This window comes from Pseudopodoces humilis, chromosome 19 (assembly GCF_049639895.1).
Source record: "Pseudopodoces humilis isolate 2021_Gansu_Grassland_sample_001 chromosome 19, ASM4963989v1, whole genome shotgun sequence".
Classification (NCBI taxonomy): domain Eukaryota; kingdom Metazoa; phylum Chordata; class Aves; order Passeriformes; family Paridae; genus Pseudopodoces; species Pseudopodoces humilis.
In genome coordinates, this window is record NC_142218.1 from 12989669 (window position 1) to 13007425 (window position 17757).

Consider the following 17757-nt stretch of genomic DNA (forward strand, 5'->3'; position numbering starts at 1 on the left):
GCTTGACCCAGTGCTGGAAGAAATGAGGGAATCAGGATATCCCCTCCCTTCCCACACCCTGCTGAGGCTCTGGATGCAGATTCCTGCTCTGTTTCCAGCCTTGCAGGTTCCTCATCACCCCTGAAACACCTGACAGCCTCCACAGCCAGCACAACCCTCATGACAAATCCGTTCTCCTTTCTTTTTCGTGATTAATAACAAAATTAAACCCAAACCCATAAAGCAACTCTGAAATAATAGCGCCAGCTGGAATCGGGAAACAGATCCCAGAGATTGTGATGCTGTTCCTTTCAAACCATAAAACTGGGAATTTTTTCTTGGTATTTTGACTGCCTGTGGAAGCCTCACTTTCCAAAGCCAGGTTTTGCTGACTGAGGTGCTGTGAAAACTGAGAAGGAAAAGCTCTCCCTGCTGCAGACACCCCCAGTGTGAGCGTGGGCTCCATGACTCACCTGAGGGAGCAGCAAATTGTGACAGTGGCTTTAAAATGTCACCACTCAGTCAGTCTGCACACTCTGCAGGGGGATTAGGAGCCACGCTGGCAACAGCAAACAGTCCTGCCACTAAGAGAACTTCGGGCTTGTTCTGCATTCTGGGAAAAGTCCACGTTGGGAAGGGGCTGGTGGGTGTCCAGCACGATGTCACCATTCCCAAAGCAGTGAGGGACCCCAGAGCCAGGGATCCAGAGGTGCCTCGGAGCAGGCTGGGGTGACCAGAGAGAGCAGAAAGCACCTGGAGTGGGCTGGGGAGGGGCACGGGGCTGCTCCACCCTGGCTGTGTTTGCACCCAGTGTTTGTGAGCACTCCCTGGGCTGACTGTGGGACACAGCAGGGACAGGGACACAGCAGGGACAGAACTGTCGGGGCTGGGTGAGCAGCACCTCACCTGGATCAGCTCCGGCTCCCAGAGGCTGTCCCAGCCCCTCTCCCCCAGGTAACTCCTCCATATCCTCCATATCCTCCATATCCTTCATATCCTTCATATCCTTCATATCCTTCCTTCCCTAATGTGCAGCTCTGCTGCTGCTGGCTTGGCTTTTCCCGGGTTTTGCTTTTGCAAAAGCATTTTTTGCGTTTGCTTTTGGCTGCTGTGCTCCAGCAGTGCTGCCTGTGCTCTCCTACTCAAGGATTTTGGGATCCTGCAAGTCTCGTTTTCTTTATTTGTGTTTAAAGCAGCTGCTCTGCCTTTGTCCCCGCAGTGTCCTGGCTTTTCCTGCAGGAGGACAGCAGAAAGGGAAGCCCAGCTTTGTGGCAGAGCCTTTCCCCCGGCCAGGATTGACTGTTCAGCTGGTGCCACTGCGGAGCTGTCCCCTCCCTGAGAGCCCAGGGCGTGAATGTTTGAACTATTTTGCTTTTCCCACTTGGCTCCAGTGTGGAGTGGCTGAAAGAATTGTATAAAACTGTCCCAAGAGCCTTAAGGACTGTGAGGCAGCACGTCCTGCGTGCCCAGCCCCTGCCAGGCTGGATTCGAGGTGTTCTTGGGTGTTTCTTGTTTGCTGTAGGTGACTCATCCCAAACCTTCCTCCTGCTGTCCCTTCTGCTGTCCCTCTGTGCCACTGCTCCTCCTCAGCTGTGCCCGGGCTCGGAGCCACCTGGCCCTGCTCTCCTCATCCCCAGCACGTGTCCCAGTGCCTGTCCCTGCAGGACCAGGCAGAGCTGCGCTCCAGGTAAGCTGAATTTCTAAACTCTGTCCCATTATCAGCCCTTTCTTCGCTCCACTCCAATCACAGCTGAAAATTCTGCTTTGCCACCTGCACATGGCCATGTCCTCAAGCTCAGCTGGGTTCCAAGGGCAGGAAAATGGATTCTTTAATATGACATTTAAAGATGACATATGGTAAGTTTTAGTGAGGAATTAATTGTGGACTTTTGGCATTAATAGACACGGGTGACTGCAATATTCCAGGCTGGTCAATACATCAGGAAGGTGAGGCTTGGCTGCCTTTAGCAGTACTCAGCAGATCATAGATTTTGCTGTAATTTTCTCTCCTATTTTCAAAGTTTTTACCATTCTGCCAGGACCAAACCAATCATTTTTGAGAGAGAGAGAGTGAAAAAGGAGAATTTTCCCAAGCCTTGAACTTGGCACACTACGGTTCACATAACATTAAAACCAATTAAAAATACGTTTATTTTCCTTTTGAATTATTTTCTGCACTTACAATGGAAGCAGTGAAGCATAATTTGGAAAAGGGATTGTTTCAGAGCTGTAGAAGCTGGTAGTTCATGTTCCTTTTGGAACCAGTCAGGCTGGATCCTGGCTGGCCTGAGGGAGCCCCCCACAAGGACAATATCCTTGGAGCTTGGTGAAAAACCTATACCTAGAAAGGAAGCCTAAGGAGAGGAATTACTCCAGCTCCTCCTGACTTTTAAGGGCTTTCCACTCATTTTGAAGAATGTTCTTGTATCAGAATAATCTCTTTTCCCCTCTCAGTCCTTAAAATTTGTCTTCTATAAAAGTTGTCAAATTTTCTCTCGCAAGAAAAGAGGAAGAAATTCCCACAGAGCCCTGGAACAGCTCCAGGGAGGGCGTGGAGACACCCCAGACCCACCTGGAGGAGCTCTGTGTCCCCTGCTCCAGGTGGCCCTGCCTGGACAGGGCTTGCACTGGGTCCCTTCCAACCAAATTCTTCTGCAATTATCCGTGATTATCTCATTCACAAACACACCGTGAGAGCTCCTTTATTTCCCAGCCAACCTCTTTGCCTTCACATTGAACAACTTCATCTTCAACACACGGTGTATGAGATGAGAGAAAAACGGGTGTGACCGTACAAACAGAGGCGTGAGCGCTTTGGGAAAAGCCAACCATCGCCTGGGAATGCCGGAGCTGTTGTTTGGCACAGGCACAGCGGGGACAATCAACTGGAGCCAGGGCTGGTCCCAGAGCTGTGCTGGCAGGAGGGCAGGGCTGTGACACCAGCTGGGAGCGCTGCCAGCCTGATCCTGTGTTTGTATCGCTGCTGTCTCTAGGTGGCACTGACCTGTCATTTTTCCTTAAAATAGGGCAGAATAGCGCACATGGGTATTTTCTGTATCATAGAGGGGTGGAAGGGACCTCAAAGCCCACCCAGTGCCACCTCTGCCATGGCAGGGACATTTCCACTGTCCCAGTCTGCTCCAAGCCCTGCCCAACCTGGCCTTGGCACTGCCAGGGATGGAGAAGCCACAGCTGCTCTGTTCCATGTGCACAGCAGAGAACAGGCTTTGGTGTTTGGGGATTATGTTTAGTGTTGTGTAGCAAGTTTTCCCATTTTTAGCGAAAATGCATTTGAAATTAGGAAGAAAAGAGAAACAAAGCAAACCCCCAGAAGATTTCTGTGAATTTGTACACAGGCTGCAGTTCAGAGTTTCCATGTGTGGTGCCTTTCCACGCTGCCTCTTTTCCTCTCTCTTTTATTAAATAAAAGCCAAACAAAAGCACAGAGGCTGTTGTAATTTCTGCACAGATTTCAGCCTTGTTCTGCTGCTCTCTCCTGAGCCCTGAGGAGCGCTGCAGGTGTGACTGCAGCCAGTTTGCCTCCACAAACCAGAAAAGTTTGTTGCTTTGTGCCATTTTTGGGGAGCAGCTGGGAGCCCTGAGCACAAGGGGATGGGGCAGGTGTCTTGGGAAGGCAGGTGGGACTTTAGGGATTTTTACAGCCTGAACCCATTGGCTGGCTGTTAACTGGAATTAGGCAGTGCATTCATCTCAATGACAAAAAAAGGGTTATTTGGGGTTTTTCTCTCCACCTCCCAGGAAAATGGGGAATACCCTGAGTGTGCCAGAGGAAGCTGAGGATGACAAAACCTGCACAGTCAAGAGTTACCAGGTGAGAAATCCCACTCCCACCTCCCCTGGCTGCTGCCACTGCCGTTTTCACCCCTTTGGCTCTGTTCTTTGTTATTTCAGGCTCTCTCTGAGTCTCCTGACAGTATTAAAAATGGATCTGTGGTGTTTGTTCAGAGCCCTCCCCTGGCAGTGAATGGTGAAGGTATGGACCGGGAAGGGGGGTTGGAGGTTTGTGCTGAAGGAACAATATTTAATATTAATTAAATTAATATAATAAATTAAATTAATTAATATTTAATATCAGGGGGTGGCTTTGAATTAGGGGATGTACCCATGTTCCTGCTCTTACTTGTAAATGTGGTTCTACTGAAGCTGGAAAGTTTAAATACAACAAAAACAAAAAGAAGGAATTCTTCCCAAAATTCTCTGGGAGCTGGTTGATAGTTCTGGGGATTTGGTTCTGCCCTGGCTCCCAAAAAAGTGGATTTACAGAGGGAAGGGCTTTGTGCGGAGCATCCTCAGGCTGGGTGGTTTGGTGCTGGTCCCTGCTGGGTTTGTGACAAGCTCTGCCCAGGCTCTGGGGGAATTCCTGTTGGAATTTGTGTCTCCAGCAAGCCTTGGGGGAATTCTTGCTGCAAGGAGGCCAAATTTAGGCTCTTGGAAAGGACAAAATGCAGCAGTAGCACCAGTGCAGGGGGATTTTGGCAGTTTGGGGTTTTAGAAATGCCTTATTCATGTTAGAATCCTTACCCATCTGAACATTTCCATCTTATTCTCTCTTTTCTTGAGCAGGGGCATTGTTTTCACTTGAAAGGTACTCAGCAGTTATTTATTAACAATTAAATATATATAGGGAAATTTTTATGTCTTGTTTTTAATTTAAAAATAGTGATTGGCTGGGAAAAACACCAGAAAGTGGCAGGGATTAAAGCTGCAGTGAAGTTGTTAAATAAGAATTACATTTGGCCCCTTCTGATCCTGAGCTGGGCCTTAGTGAGTATTTAATGTACAAAAACCATCCTTGCTCTCATTTGGAGGTTCCTGAAGAGACCAGGGTCCATCTAACAAAATGTAGCTGTTTAACCAAATTTAACAAAATTCAGCTCCTGAGCTTGAATCCTAGAGAATTTAGAATAAAGCACAGTCATTTATTCTTTCCCTGCACACTAATTAAATAAATTCTGTCCCTTTTACAGAGCAGCTGTGAGTGCAGAGCAGTTGGTGGGGTGTGAGTAAAGCTTTGTTCCGTGAGCTGATCCCATTTCAGCCCAGTTTGGGTGGGCTCAGAGGGGACTGGGTTTGCAGGTGACCCCCCCAGGGTGCAGCTGAGCCCCACTTCCCACTGCCACCTCAAATCCTGCCGGGAACTACATGCCCTGAGCATGAAAAATTCCTTTCCAAGTAGTTTACAGAAGTTTTTGCCACATATTCAAGGGCAATTGCTCTCATCCACAGCCACGTGGCTCCTCTTGCTTTTCAGCACCTCCTGAATTCCTCCTCCCAGCCCTTGTTGGCTTTGGAGCTTTTCTGAGCAGCTGCACCACCCCTGCTCCCAGCTCTGAAATTCAGCCACTCTCATTGTCTCTGCAGCTTCTTTAATTTTCAGAATAAATAAAGCCCAACGATCCCTCTTCCATCTTATAAGGAAAGAAAATACTTTCTAATTCAACGCTGAGAAAAACATTTTATGATATGTTGTTAAGAGAGCCCTCTCAGTCTGTCACAGGCGCTTGAAAAATCTAAATTTAGGTAAAAATAGTCAAAGGCTGGTGTGGGGATGTGCAGATGGTTCTGATAAGAGCTCAGCTCCGGTTCCATGGCCCAAATTTCCCAGTGCCATCCCACCATAAGTCACTTTAAGCAGCTGCCTACTAGAAAAGCCTCTCTCTCTCTCTGTGTTTTTTTCTGGTGTAAACCAGCAGAGTTCTGAGGAGGAAATAAAAGCCAGATGATTTACACTGCCTGAAGACGTAGAAAATACATGTACATTTTATTCCTCATACGTAAAATGAAGCATATGGGTCTGCTTTACTTAAACAGATTACCTAATTAATGTAATTGCTAAATCAGTTTAAGTAGCAAGTTGAAAAATTAGACATTTCTGTGTTGATGTTTCTTGTATTTTTACTTTTTTCCTGTTTGAAAAGCAGTTAAAATCATTGAGATACAATTGAAATCTCCACTTTTGTGCAATGTAATCAAGGTTTTGGAGAAATAAAAGTGATGGGAGTTATTACTATGGAAAAAAAATGTTTATAGCATTTCTAAAACTAAATACTGCAATAAATAGCATTTTTGGGGGGTAAAGTGAGGATTTTGGGGGAGCTAGGGCTGAGAAAAGGAAACCTTTTCGTACTTTCAGTAATAAAAGCACTTGGTGAGCAGCAGGTGAAGAGGGGAGGTCGGAACTGGAGTTTTCTGTCTCTGACTGGAACTACACAGAGCAGAAATGCAGCAGGAGGACAAAACAGGAACAATTCAATGTGGGATTTGGGTGGTAATTCCATGCAGATTGAAACAACAACCTGCTCCTAAAAAGAATTACAAAGGAGTTAAAAAGGTTACAAAGGAGAAAGGTTGAGTGAAGATGCAGTTCCTTTGTCACAGAGGATAAATCCCATTCAGCAAATGCAGCTTGCAGCCAGAACCCAGCAGAAACCCTGATTGCAGCAGCCCTGTGTGCCTGGAAGGCCTGGAATGTGAAGGATTCCAGGGATGGTTTTAGGGAATGATCGTTGCTATTCTTGCTGCTGGCTGCTCTCCTCCTATTTCCATTAATTTCTGGAAATCTGGAGGTAAATAACAACACAATTTAATTAGTGAAGCAAGATGCTTCTTGGAGCATAAACTTTATTTGCACGGAGCGAGATGGCTAAAGAATATTAGTGTGGACTTGATTTTCTTTAAAGACAGGGGCAATGTTTTATTTTGGATTAGTATTAGCTGCAGAAATTCATTTAGGGCAGTTGTACCCACTGTGCTGGTCTGCACTGCTGGAATTCTTGGTGCCAAATGTTGCCTTGTAGCAACCAGAACCCAGCAGAAATCCTGACTGCAGCAGCTCCGTGCCGTGTGCCTGGAAGGCCTGAAATGTGAATTATCTCAGGAATGTTTTTAGGGAATGATCATTGCTCTTACTGCTGCTGGCTGCTCTCCCCCTAGCTCCATTAATTTCAGGGAATCTGTAGGTAAATAACAATGCAAGTTAAATTAGTGAAACAAGATGATTCTTGGAGCATAAAAATTATTTGAATGGAATAGTGGAGTAAGATGGCAAAAGGATATTAGTTTGTTCCTTCTTTTTTTTTTTAAGGAAGGAGGAATGTTTTATTTTGGATTAGTATTGGCTGCAGAAATTCATTCAGGGCTGTTGTACTCCTTGCTGCCCTGCACTGCTGCAATTCCTGGTGCCAAATGTTGCCTTGTAGCCATTAATGGTTTCTTCATGACCATTAAAATATTTTCTTCACAATTACCTGAACACCAGGAGAGAAAAAAGTGCTGTGTGGCTCTAGTTCCACGGCTAAGGAAAATATCTGTTTGTGGCTGGCTTGTACTCAAAATAGAGGAATGAGATGAGCTTTAAGGTCTCTTCCAACCCAAACCATTCCATGACTTTGTGATATTTCATTAACCATAGTTCTTCTCTATTTTTTTCCTTAAGTCAAGAAGAAAACATTGGTCTAATTTGTCAAATTCCAGAAAAAAAATCTTCTTGAGTGTGCTCTAATAGAAGAGGGACTTTGTGTAGCCACAAAATTTCCTTTTTAACACACCCTGGTGAAGAGAAGGGGAAAGAGAGACAAATCTTCTGGAGTGTGACTGTCTTTTGTTAAAGAGTTGAAAGGCAAATGCCCGAGCAGGAGGAGCCTGAAATGCAGTCTGTAAATTGTGTATTGATTTTCATTTCAGAGCAGCTTTAATCTCAGTCACAACGAGCAGCTTTGATCTGCTCAAAGACCTGGCCTAGAATTTGGGGGGTTTTGCTTATCTTTGCTATTCTGCCTCAGGATTGAGGAATAAACCTGGAAAAAATGGCACTTGAGTGTCTTTAGAAACAAAAATATCATGCACTTTTCACCCAAATACCAGAATTTCAAGGGTTCTCCCCCTGAGTTTGCTGTGCCTGTTCAGCAAGCCCAGCCCAGCGCTGGTGGTGGGATCTGCTCTGCCTCTGGCTTTCCTTGGAGCAGCTGGAGCTGACACAGCACACGCACAGCCCATGGCAGTGACATTTTCCAGGGCTTCCATTCCTTCCATGATAATGAGATTAAAGGAAGCTCCATGGGTTCCTGAACTGGAACTGGTTTTCTTAACGCTGAGCTTCTATCCCTCTTTTTATGCTGCAGCCAGTTTTCCTGGGGTTCATTTCTTATCTGTTACACAAAGCCATGGAATGAGGGCTGTGGAAAAAGGAATCTCCTGGCTGGGCCCTGGGCTCGGTTCTGCTGTTGGATGTGCCCAGGATCCCTGGGTGCTGCCACGGAAGGTCAGAAGCTGATGGATAAAATCAGCCCAGGACCTGCTGATGTTTTATGGCATTATCTAGAATCCTTGAGGAGGTGGGAAGCTGGGGGAATTTTGCTGTGAAAAGCCAAGGGGTAGCTTTGAAAGTTGGGATCTAAAATTGTTCTGTTTTCCTGATCTCAAAGAATTTCAAACTGAAGATCTGTGTTGTGTGGAAGACAAGTTTCAGTCAGGTTTTTTTGGTATCTGGGGTTTTCTTTATCTTAAAGGAAAATGTGGAAGGCATAATATTGACTAGACTATTACAATTATAATTTGAAATCGTTTCAATTTTGCATTGAAACTGACAATTTTCCCGCTCTAATTCAGCAAGTTGGTTTGAGCCTGTCAGTTTTCCACAGTTATAATTAAATAGATCTAAATTCATCCTTGAAATGTGGTGATGACTGACAGGGAAATCAAATCCATATTCCAGTCCAAGTAGGGAAGAGAAGCTGAAGCTCGGGGGGAGCTGTAAGATTTACCTCTCAACAAGACCCTTTTTTATTGGGGTTTCACACCACATCATGTGTGCTTCTGCCTCCCAGCCACAAAACAGATCCAAGCAAGATTATTTTCCTTTTATCTCTTGTTTCTTTTGTCTCGTGTAAAGCAGGAGCTGCCTTTTCCTGTCTGTGCATCCCATACCAGGGATTTTCACCTCAACTGTGTTACCAGAGCACCATTGTTTTATAAAATCATAAAACACACTTTTAAATCAAAAGGGCCTTTGCACCTAAGGTGTGATGATCATGTGTACACACTGAATGATTTGTGAATTTTGGGGGAGGAAATGTGATCTTGAGCCACAGTTTGTGGGTAAAGAGAAGAATTGTAAAGGGAAATGTAAGGGTAAGAAACCTGGCTCGGATGTGATTTATCAGTGTTCAAATCAGGCTGAAAAGAACTGCAGGCAAAGGAGAAGTGCAGGTAGGAGCTGCACTGAGGCAGAAGGCCAGGAGAAATGCATGGAATCAGTTCTGACAGCACAGCCCTGCTGGGAGTTTGGCGAGCCAGGAAATGGGATCAATCCTGGTGCTTGCCACTGCTTTTGTTTCTTTAACTTTGAAAGAGGAGAGGGTGATATATTCATATATAACTGTCTCAGGTTTTACTGGGATGGGTTTTTTTGCATGTCACTAATTTTAATTTGCTGTTCACTGGGCTGAGTAGTGCCAAATGGGGCTGGTAGCTGACTTTGACACTGTGAGGGGGGTGTGAAGAGGGGAAAATTTGCACTGATTTCAGTGAGGGATGGCAGGGGAGCAACAATCAGCTCTGAGGGATGAGCAGAGGGGAAAATTTGCACTGATTTCAGTGAGGGATGGCAGGGGAGCAACAATCAGCTCTGAGGGATGAGCAGAGAGGAAAATTTGCACTGATTTCAGTGAGGGATGGCAGGGGAGCAACAATCAGCTCTGAGGGATGAGCAGCAGCACCGGGGTCCTGCGTGTGCTCTTCCACACATCAGGACCAGCTCACCACAGCCCGAGTGGCCGTGGCTGAGGGTGCCCCGTTGCTGTGGGATAATTCCCTTTATCCCTCTGTTCCAGCAGCTGCCGAGGCGGGTTCTGGACGGGATAGCGCGGCTGTTTCCCCGGCGGAGCCAGCGGAGCAGCGCGGCGCTGCCCGGGCGGGCGGGAGCGCTGCCAGGAGGGCCGAGCCGGCTGCCAGGCCCCGCTCCGTGCTCGCCTTTCCCTGGGCTGTGCCAGGGCGTGCTGAGCAGCCAGCGCAGCCTCCAGCCCCCGCACAGCCCGCTCCCGATGCCACCGGGCTGAACAAAGGTCCCAGTGAGGGCGCAGAGGGGCCTGGGGCGGCTGAGGCTCAGGAGGGAAGCCATATAAACCTGGGCCAGGCCCCGCTCCAGGACGTCGAGCTCGAGGGGACACCTGAGGGACACGATGTGGCCGCCCCAAAGGCCAAAGCAGTGACGCTCTTCGACAGGATCTTCAGGCCGGAGAAGGGCAAGGGAAGGACACGAGGTGACCCTCAGGAGGGAAGGCAGGGCTTGGACGTTCCCAACGGGAACACCGCGGCCGGCGTACCTGACGGGATCCCGCTGGACGAGGCAAGTGCTTCCATAAAATATCCATTAATTTCATTTTCACTAATGAAACCTCTGAGAAATGGCAGAGTGGCATAACTCCATGTGGGGCTGGGAATGAAACAGTGTTGCCTTTAAAGTGACCACAGGTAACACCAGACAGAGGTGTGGAAGACGAACCTGTGGCCAAGGAGTGAAGCTCTGTCTCATGACTAAATGCTGACCTCCAGTTTAATTTAATTTATAATTGCCTGAAAGGTTTGGGCAACACAGCTCCAACTGCCAGCTGCAAATGAAACCAAAATACCTGAAACTAAAACAGTTTCTTGTGCTTTAAGACCTTGGAGTTTGACACGGGATGGTTTTCTAAAAGTTCTTTGGTGTGTTTTGTGCCATTTTTAAAACAGTCCTACTTCACGAGCAATAGATGCTGGATATCTTATTCATCAAAATAAGGAATATTATGCAGCAGTAATTCCTGTACTCACTTACTGTGATGTTTCAGTCAAAGAAAAGTGGTTCGTTGGAAATGATTTTACAGGATGAGAATGTGATAGAAGAAACTACGGATCTTAACTGAAAGAGCACTCTGGTCAAAGGAGCTGAAAGTCAATACAACTTTAGATTTTGTACTTCCTGCTGAGTCTGATGTCAGCAAGGGTATAATAAAATTAATGTTTAGGGAATTAACTACAGAAAAAGCCTATCCTCTGGAAGGGAATACTGGTGTAACTCTGAGTTCTGCGAGAGAAGCGAAATACAGGAATTGGGGATCAAATTGAAACCCTGTCCAATGGCAGAAGTGGGAGGGAAAAATCTATATGTAAATATCATTTTAATAACAACTGCTTGTATTGGCCAATTCAGGCTTACAAATAAGATTGTGCTCACTGATGCCTTGGGTAGTGTTGAACTTAACTCATGAGATACTCCCTGCTTACACTGCCAGCATTGCAAGTTGTCCCAAAATTCTTTTAATTTTAACCTACCTTGTCTTCTCTATTGTCGACCTTCTCAGATTTGAAGATTTTCTTGTACAAATTTACCCATTGTAATATTTTTCTGAGCTTCATTTTTAAGAAAAAAACAGTCTCATTTTTCACGCCTGCCCTTCAGGAGTGCTCCCATCACTGGTGTTTCAGATGGCTCAGGATGCACATTTAAAGAATCCATAAAGGCATTCAGCACCTAAGCAGAACAGGGTGGATAATTTGAAATGAATCCTCTGTTCAGGGCACACTGGCACTTCTGTGTTCAGCCTCTTAGAATGAAGCTTTTCAACACCCTGAATTCCTGCAGATATTTTGACTATCATACAAGTCTTCCCCGTAGGTTGCAGGAATTTTCTCTTTTCCCACCAAATGCCAAATCCTCATTTCTTATTTTTCTGTCACTGCAGTGTCACTGCTTTCATTTACAGAGTGGGGAAGGTCCCAGCTGGTGCTGCTGAAGGAATGGTGTGAAAGAACAATTTGGAGCAGTTTTAGCTAAAATTCAGAGTTAGACATTGCTGGGAGCAGTCGAAAGCTCAGGTGAGGCAGTGCTGTATGAGCGTGACCAGGGACAGGAATAGAAATCATTCTCCCAGCTCAAACAGGGAAGCACTGCTCATCCAAATCAACCTTTATTATATCAATAACACCTGGATTTCTTATAATTCCTGCTGATTTGCAGTTCTGCTCCAGCCCCCTTGTACCCATCCACATCCTGGAGGGAATAAGCTGGAGACTCCAGGCACTGCTGAGCCATGGCTGGTGTTGGGTCTGTCTGGGAGTATCTGCAGCATCCCAGCAGATTTTTGGAGCCCAGGAACATTCCTGAGGACAGGTCTGGTTATCAAAAATGCCCCTACATCTCTTAGGTGTGTGCTTAAAGCTGCACCATGGAAATCTTTGAGGACTCACAAAATCGGGGTTGCTCTGTAAGTAAATGACAGATCTGGATCACAGGGAGAGGAATTTTAACCTTAAGCCTGAATTTTTGGGCTATAATTTTGGATCTTCAGATATTAAAAGGAATATATGGTGTGGGCAGAGAGGAGTTAAGCACCTTTTCTGGGGAAAATACATCAGCTAAACACTGCAATGTGTTGCCAAATTTAACTCAATCCTTAAAACAAAGGCTGTTGCTCTGCCTTGCACCACAGTTGCCTTCTGTTCCCTCTGAAGTCCCAATTCTCTTGTTGGATGGGAGAATGACCAAGCCTAATTTAATTACTGTTACTCTAGTAACTACAAACTGTTACCAAATAATCATACTAAAAATCAAGATATCGCTGCCAACAGCTCCTTTTTTTTCTCTCTCTCTCTTTTTTTCTCTTTGTGGATTATGACTTGTAGTATCTGTAAATGCTAAAAGCAAAGTTTCCCTGCACTGAGTGCCAAGACAAAACAAACAGCGTTGCTGGTGAGTAAGAGAGAGGCTCCACAGTTGTAGCTTAAGAGCTGCACAAACATTCTGTGTTTGCTGAGCCACTCTTTATTTTTGTGGTCTACAAAACTACATTCAGAGCACAGCATAATTAAAACAAGGGCAGAATTCATGAATTCATGAAGCATTTACTATGTAAGCCAAAGAAAAGATAAATTATATGCCTGAAATGTTTCACTGAGCCATGATTCATGCAAACAAAAGTGCTGGCAGGAATACATTCTTTTGATATGTTTGGGGTTGTTTTTTTTCCCTGATGACTGAACTGAAACTACAGTATATTTAAGGTGTTTATTACCCCAAAATTTAGCTTCTCAAAGACATGAATTGAACATTTACATGGCATCTATTAACTCCTAATACTGATCTTCTGTTATTCCTGGGGTTTCTTTCATTATTTACCCCCAGGGCTTTGAGCAGGGAGCTGCCACAGAGGCTTTTGTGGTGGTTTTGTGCTAAGTGATCGTGTAGGGCTGTGCATTGTCTGTGTCCGATTTCTGTGCTGGTGGCCAGAGCCTGTGCTCCTCCTGCAGGAATATTCCCATGGGAGCACAGGATGGATCACAGCCCCTCTCCAAGGCCAGATTTGAGTGATTCTCTGTAGCCTCGGCTTGGAAATCACAAAGGGGGATCCTCGAGCAGGGCAGGGACATTTTTAATGGGAAAAATTAGAATAAAAGCATTCTAAAGAACCTTTCTGTGTCCTGGATGATTAAAATACCACAATAATCTTATAATATGGATTTCTTTATGTCACCACTGGAAGGAATTGACTTTAAATGCTTTAAAACTTCAGAGGGATGAGGAGGGCTGGGTGTGGGGTGGGCAGTGCCAACAGAACACAGGAGTTAAAGTGTACACTGAAATGGGCACATCCAATGGGGCACACCTGAGCAGCGAGGTTGTTCAGGGATTTTGGGATGGCCCCAGTAATCAGGATTTCTCTTCAGTGTGACTTTGTCAGGGAGATGTCCTGGATCAGCCAGTGGTGCTGGAAACAGCTGTTTACAGCTCTCTCCTGAAGTGCATCCCAAACCCAGCCTTGGCCTTTTCTGTAAGTCAAAAAGGTTATTAAATCTGTTTCTTTTTCTTGATAGCATCCAGCTCCAAAGAGTTTGATGGCACCAAGCACTTGGGAAGCTGGTTCTGTTTAGCAGCACATCAGCCTGCTCCTCCTTCTCCTGCCTCAGTTGTCCCTTTAACACCTGGAGCAGAGCCAGCCTTTTCCACAGCACCAGAGCTGTGTGGATGGCACCCCTGGGCTGGCGTGGCCACGCGTGCCCTGCATGGGACAGATTGTTCTGGGGCCACTCAGGGGCTGGCAGCTGCACAAAGTGCTGTGTGACACCCTTCAGTAGCTGCTGAGCATTCCAGCACTGCTCTGCTGCTTCCTGGGCCAGCTGGAAACCTCGCTGCGTGGGGAATTACACACAAGTCCCTGCTGGTATTTCAATGTTCACTTTAACTCCTGTGTTCTCTTGGCTCTGCCCACCCCACACCTAGCTCTCCTCATCCCTCTGAAGCTTTAAAGTCTATTCCTTCCACTGGTGATATAAAGAAATTTATATTATAAAATTATTGTGGTGTTTTAATCACCCAGCACAGGGAAAGGTTCTTTAGAATGCTTTTATTCTAATTTTCCCCACCAAAAAAAGCACTGAGCTATAATGGGTTGGTGAGGGAAAAAACGTTTGATGTCACTCTGGCACTCTTTGATGTCACTCTCTGCTGCACAGCACTTTTGCTGAGTTTTCCTGTGCAGCCACAAGGCAAAGATGGCCAAAGTGGAAGGTAAATTCAGTGTGAGAGGTGCCAAACTCTCCAAAACTGGTTAAAGAACAGTTTTTTTAGAACCAGACCCTTGTCCAGGTGTCTAAACGGAAAGCAAGTACCTTAATATTACCTACTTGTGAGTGCTTGAGCACTGGAAAACGTTTTGGGGCTCTGGGAACTGTAATTCCATGAAGAGAAGAGACAGCTCCATCTGCCTAAGGGGAATTTCTTTGATTTGTTGCCTTTTTCCTTCTTTTAATGTGTGTCACATTTGTGTTTGATAGATAAAAATTATTCCTGGTGTGGCAAAACAGAGAATCAGAAGCAGTCTTTGTATGGTACACTCCAACAGGGAGCTGGCAAAGGCCAAAATCTCAGCATTTGCTCCCATTTTTCACAAATTCAGCCTTGAAAAGAGAAAAGTGGAGTTTGGGACTCGCCCTGTGCTTGTAGTGGCTGAGAATAACACTCCCCAAGCAGCAGTAAGCGCTGAATCTCTGAGGAAAGAGGACAAGGAGAGGGATAAATGCTGGATTGTTCTGAGCCGTGGGCTGGGCAGGAATGGTTGGAATTGCTGTTGTGACGCCGAGCAAGTCACAAAAGTCACTTTTGCATTCCACAGGGAATCGGGCAAGCTGGCACCGAGCAATCTCTGTCCCCTTTTATTTTTTAGGAGATAGATGAGTGCACCCAAAAGGAGCTTGGGCAGGACTCTGCAGGTGAACAGGGCCCGGCTGCTGCAGCACCTGGGAGGACACAGGTAGAGCAGGACAGTCCCCAGGCAGCTGCAGGACAGGGCTCAGTCATGAGCTTCCTCAAAACACTGGTAAGTTTTACCTTTCCATCTCTTTCTGTTTCAATTGCTTCCAAAAATCCCCTGTGGGACTGAAAAAATTGTGTAAATAACACAAAAATTATGTACAAATAAATGTAAAATGTTCTCTGTCCTGGGCATTGGAGGGATGAAGAATGGTGAGTGCCACCTGCTCTTCAAACTTCTCTTCTACACAGATACTCACAGATCTTTACCTGTCTCAAAGATTTTCTGCTTGATATTCCTTTTGTACCACCTCTAAAAGTTCATTTTTTAAATTTATTATAATCACAAATAGTAAATATTCGATCCAGGCGTTTTTCATTTTAGCCTTTATGTTATTCTCAAGAAATATTTGCATTATCAATTTTCTTGCTTGAGACAAGCAATATTTGTATTTTCCCTTTGTGCAAATAAAACCTGCTGATTTCAAACTCATCTTTTTGATCCTTTGAAAGGCTGGGTTGAGTGACTGTTTCTTCTCTAATTCTTTTAAGGTCTCCCCAAGCAAAGCTGAAGCCAAAAGTGATTCTGAAGACAAGGTAGGCAGTTCCTTGTTCACTGGTCATTGGGTGTTTTTCACACAGAGATTTCCTCTTTATTTAAATATAAATTTTATTTATTTCCTCTTTATTTGCTGTTTTTTCCCCAACTGATGTCATCATTTGAAGTAATTTCAAATATTTTTTTCCCCTGGATAAATTGAAAAGGAAGAGACCAAACAGTGCAATTCTTAATATCATCTGTTGCAATCAAAATCTGTTGTGTTTTCTGCAAGCTTGGTGATGATTTGTGACACTTTTGGTTATTTCTCTGACTCATCCTTGATGTAAAATTTCAGTGAAAACTTTGAGTCTGCAAAAAAATTCCATTTGCTCATAGAACAGTTTTCCCTGTGCCTTGAAATAACTTTAGGAAACAAGGAATTACACCCTAAAAATGGAAGTGTTTTGTCCACGTAGATATTAGCCAAACCCACAACAGTTTTGGGTTTTCTCCTATTTTTTTATTCTTTTGTCCCATTCAATGATTAACCTTTGCAGCAAGCTTGGGAGATTTAATTCTGAATAACTCTGAAAATTATTCTCAGTAATTCCAAATAACTCTGAAAATCATCAGATAGGGTAAAGGTTTTCCAAGCTATGCAGAAAATACGATTATTAAAGTTCCTTGGCTCAGGGAAACTTGCAGTTCTTCCCAGAGGTGGTGCCCAATCCTGCTTGGATGGAAAGCACCCCCTTCCCTTCCCTGTCTGTGTCACCTGTGCCAGGTGACTGCTGCTGTAACTTGGACAGAATATTCTGGGTGGGTTTGGTTTGCTGGCACACCTGGCAGGGCAAACAAATCCAGGTGACTCGCAGGATATGCAAACTCCTTACAGGAGATTAAGTGGGAGCTCTCTTTTACTGGGAATTCCTTTGTCTGATATGGCATTTATACTTTAATAAAGGGAAAATATCTATAGGAGGTTAATTTATCAGCTTCCAGGTAGAAAAACTGCAGATTTTTTTGGCTGATAGAAAATAATGGTCTTTTTTTTATTATTATTTCCCAAAAAACAATTCAAATGTGTTAAAGGTAAAGCTGATAAATTAGGGTAATAAAATAGAAAAATTAAAAAATAATAAGTTAGAAAATTAGAAAATAATAATGATATAAAATAGAAAATAAAACAAAATTAGGTGGTAAACAACCAGGTGAAGTTTTCCCAAGTGCCATGGAGCTGTTGAGTGGCGGCTGTGCCTTCAAATCATAGAATCATGGAATATCCTGGAGCTGGAAGGGATCCCAAGGATCATCCAAGGCCTGGCCCTGCACAGACCCCCAACAATCCCACCGAGAGCGTTGTCCAAGCGCTCCTGGAGCGCTGGAAGGTTTTGGAGCAGGGAGCGATCCCTGGGGAGCCCGGGCAGTGCCCCAGAACCTTCTGGGGGGACGGAACCTTCTGGGTTTGTAGGATCAGACTCTGAGCAGCTGCTGGGCCACATGTGCTGCCAGCAGCCGGGCACACCTGCGGGGTGGCTGTCCCCTGGGGTGGCTGTCCCTTGAGGTGTGTGTGGCTGTCCCTTGGGGTGTGTGGCTGTCCCTCGAGGTGTGTGGCTGTCCCTTGGGGTGTGTGGCTGTCCCTCGAGGTGTGTGGCTGTCCCTCAGGGTGTGTGGCTGTCCCTTGAGGTGGCTGTCCCTCAAGGTGTGTGGCTGTCCCTCAGGGTGTGTGGCTGTCCCTTGGGGTGTGTGGCTGTCCCTCCCTGGCTGTCCCTCGCTGGCTGTCCCTTCAGCTGTCTCCACTCCACCTCCTCGGGCAGATCCTACAAACCAAGAGGTTGTTTGGGCAAGGTCTGCCCCAAATCACTGCCCTGGCCCTCCTGTGGCAGACCCCGAGCTGCTCCTGTGCCACTCTGTGTTTGGGAATTGTGAGGAT

General features: G+C 45.5%; 1 protein-coding gene across 7 annotated transcripts in view; it reads left to right on the top strand.

Annotated features, from left to right (window-relative positions):
* Window positions 1–804: 804 nt before the first annotated feature.
* Window positions 805–17757, top strand: part of BCAS1 (brain enriched myelin associated protein 1) — a 36597-nt gene continuing 19644 nt past the window's right edge. For 3 of the 7 annotated variants that reach the window (XM_088064776.1, XM_014254041.2, XM_088064781.1), the window contains exons 1-7: window positions 806–933; window positions 1502–1666; window positions 3739–3811; window positions 3892–3973; window positions 9831–10345; window positions 15198–15350; window positions 15836–15880. In XM_088064776.1, the coding sequence (XP_087920902.1) occupies window positions 3743–3811; window positions 3892–3973; window positions 9831–10345; window positions 15198–15350; window positions 15836–15880 (864 nt within the window). In that variant the 5' untranslated portion in view covers window positions 806–933; window positions 1502–1666; window positions 3739–3742. Of the gene's footprint in view, window positions 934–1501; window positions 1667–3738; window positions 3812–3891; window positions 3974–9830; window positions 10346–15197; window positions 15351–15835; window positions 15881–17757 lie in introns of all 7 variants that reach the window. The other 4 variants (XM_088064778.1, XM_088064779.1, XM_088064780.1 and 1 more) reach the window with 4 other exon arrangements.